The sequence below is a fragment of the Myotis davidii genome, unplaced genomic scaffold (genome assembly GCF_000327345.1).
Source record: "Myotis davidii unplaced genomic scaffold, ASM32734v1 scaffold306, whole genome shotgun sequence".
NCBI classification, from domain to species: Eukaryota; Metazoa; Chordata; class Mammalia; order Chiroptera; family Vespertilionidae; genus Myotis; species Myotis davidii.
The window spans coordinates 297,826-299,532 of record NW_006296631.1 but is presented as its reverse complement, the minus strand read 5'-3'; the positions used below and the strand labels follow the sequence as shown (position 1 = coordinate 299,532).

The following is a 1,707-nucleotide window of genomic DNA, read 5'->3' as shown; positions in this document are numbered from 1 at the left end:
GTGGGTGAACCTGGGGGTGTATCGGGGCACGGACAGGGCCTTGGCTGGGTCAAGGCTAGATGAACCATCAATGTGTGGGGTGGGTCTTTGGATGCCGGGTCTGCAAGGAGAGGGAGGTAAGATAGAGTTCTGAGATGCCCAGTGAGGGGAGGAGAAGGGTCTGCTGCCAGAGAGCATGGAGCCCTGTTGGTGTCCTTATAAGCAAGGGTGTTCTCGATAACATCCCCACTCCATAGTGTCGTCATGGTCCCCCTCATACAGATAAGGAAACGAGCATGGAGAGGGGAATGAGGTCACTGCCGGGGTCTCCTGTCGAGAAAGTGGTCCTGTGGGGACCTTGGAGAGTTCCCAAAGCCTGTGACTCCAGCTGCAAAAACTAAATTAAGTTCCTTCCCAGATGGTGATAAAAACATTCCTGATAACAGTTAGGATCAGGCTCTATGTTGTGTGTTTGTGTTTTTAAGTCAGAGACTCCATGAGAGCAGTTTTCAGTTTACAGAAAAATGAGCGGAAAGCACAGAGTTCCTACCTATCCTCTCACTGTTATTAACATCTTGGATTAGTGCTACATTTGTTATAGTTGATGAGCCAATATTGATTCATCATTTACTCAAGCCTGCAGTTTAAGGTTCACTGTGTTCTAAGTTCTACTTCAACTAGTGCAGTGGTTCTCAACCTTGGCTGCACATGAGAATCACCTGGGAATCTTTGTAAAATCCTGATTTCTGGGCCCCATCCTCTGGAAATTCTGTTTCTTTGTTATGGGGTGAGGCCACAATATTGGTAACAAAGAAACGAATTTCCGGAGGGTGAGGCCCAGAAACCAGGATTTTAAAAAGATTCCCAGGTGATTCTAATGTGCAGCCAAGGTTGAGAACCACTGCTCTAAACATTCTCTTTGCTCCATTTCTTCATTCCTTCCACCCCCACTCCAAACAACCACTGATTTTTTTTCTGTCTCCATAGTTTTGCCTTTTCAGACCGGCTTCTTTTACTTGGCAAGATGCATTTAAGATTCCTCCGTGGCTTGACAGCTCTGTATTTTATGCCAAATGAGAAGCTCTATCCTATCTGAGCTGGTCTGGGGGCTCCTCCAGGCAAGGGCCAGGGTGGAGGCATCTGGGTCCTCCGAGAGGCAGAGGTCCCCTGGGAGGACCTGCTGAAGGAAGTGAACATACAGGTTTTCAGTCCCACCCTGTGCTACGCATAACTCCAGACTTTCAAGGCATCAGTGAATAAAACAAACCCTGACCCTCATGGAGCTTATATTTTAACTGGAGGCCCAATGCACAAAATTCGTGCAGGAGTAGGCCTTCCTTCCCGCGGCTGCCGCACAGGCTTCCCTCGCAGCCCCAGCTTCATCTGGAAGGTTGTCCGGAAGGACATCCTGTCTAATTAGCAATATTACGCTTTTATTGTTATAAAGAAACAATACTAGCAACAAGATAAATGTTAGAAGGTTCCAAAGTCCACCAAAATGCGTCCTTCTTCAGGAAATCTATCTCCACCCCACCCCGTGTCCTCCTCTTGGGGTTCCCCACCTCTGTGCTCCCCTGTCTGGCCTCGCCCTGACACTGAGGTTGGGAGCCGGTTCTGCCAGCCCCAACCCAGGACAGAATTTGTGTCCACGCCAGCTTGCAAAAAACATAAATGAGCACGGAGCATCCAACCGCCCTGCCCCGCCCCGGCTTCACTTGCGGAGCTGCG

The 1,707-nt window shown here is 49.2% G+C and overlaps 1 protein-coding gene across 1 annotated transcript in view; it reads left to right on the top strand.

Moving 5' to 3' along the window:
* The first annotated feature begins 59 nt into the window (after window positions 1–59).
* PGLS (6-phosphogluconolactonase) overlaps window positions 60–1,707 on the top strand; it is a 7,043-nt gene continuing 5,395 nt past the window's right edge. Inside the window, exon 1 of the mRNA XM_006772398.2 lies at window positions 60–116. Within this exon, the coding sequence (XP_006772461.2) occupies window positions 60–116 (57 nt within the window). The remainder of the gene's footprint in view (window positions 117–1,707) is intronic.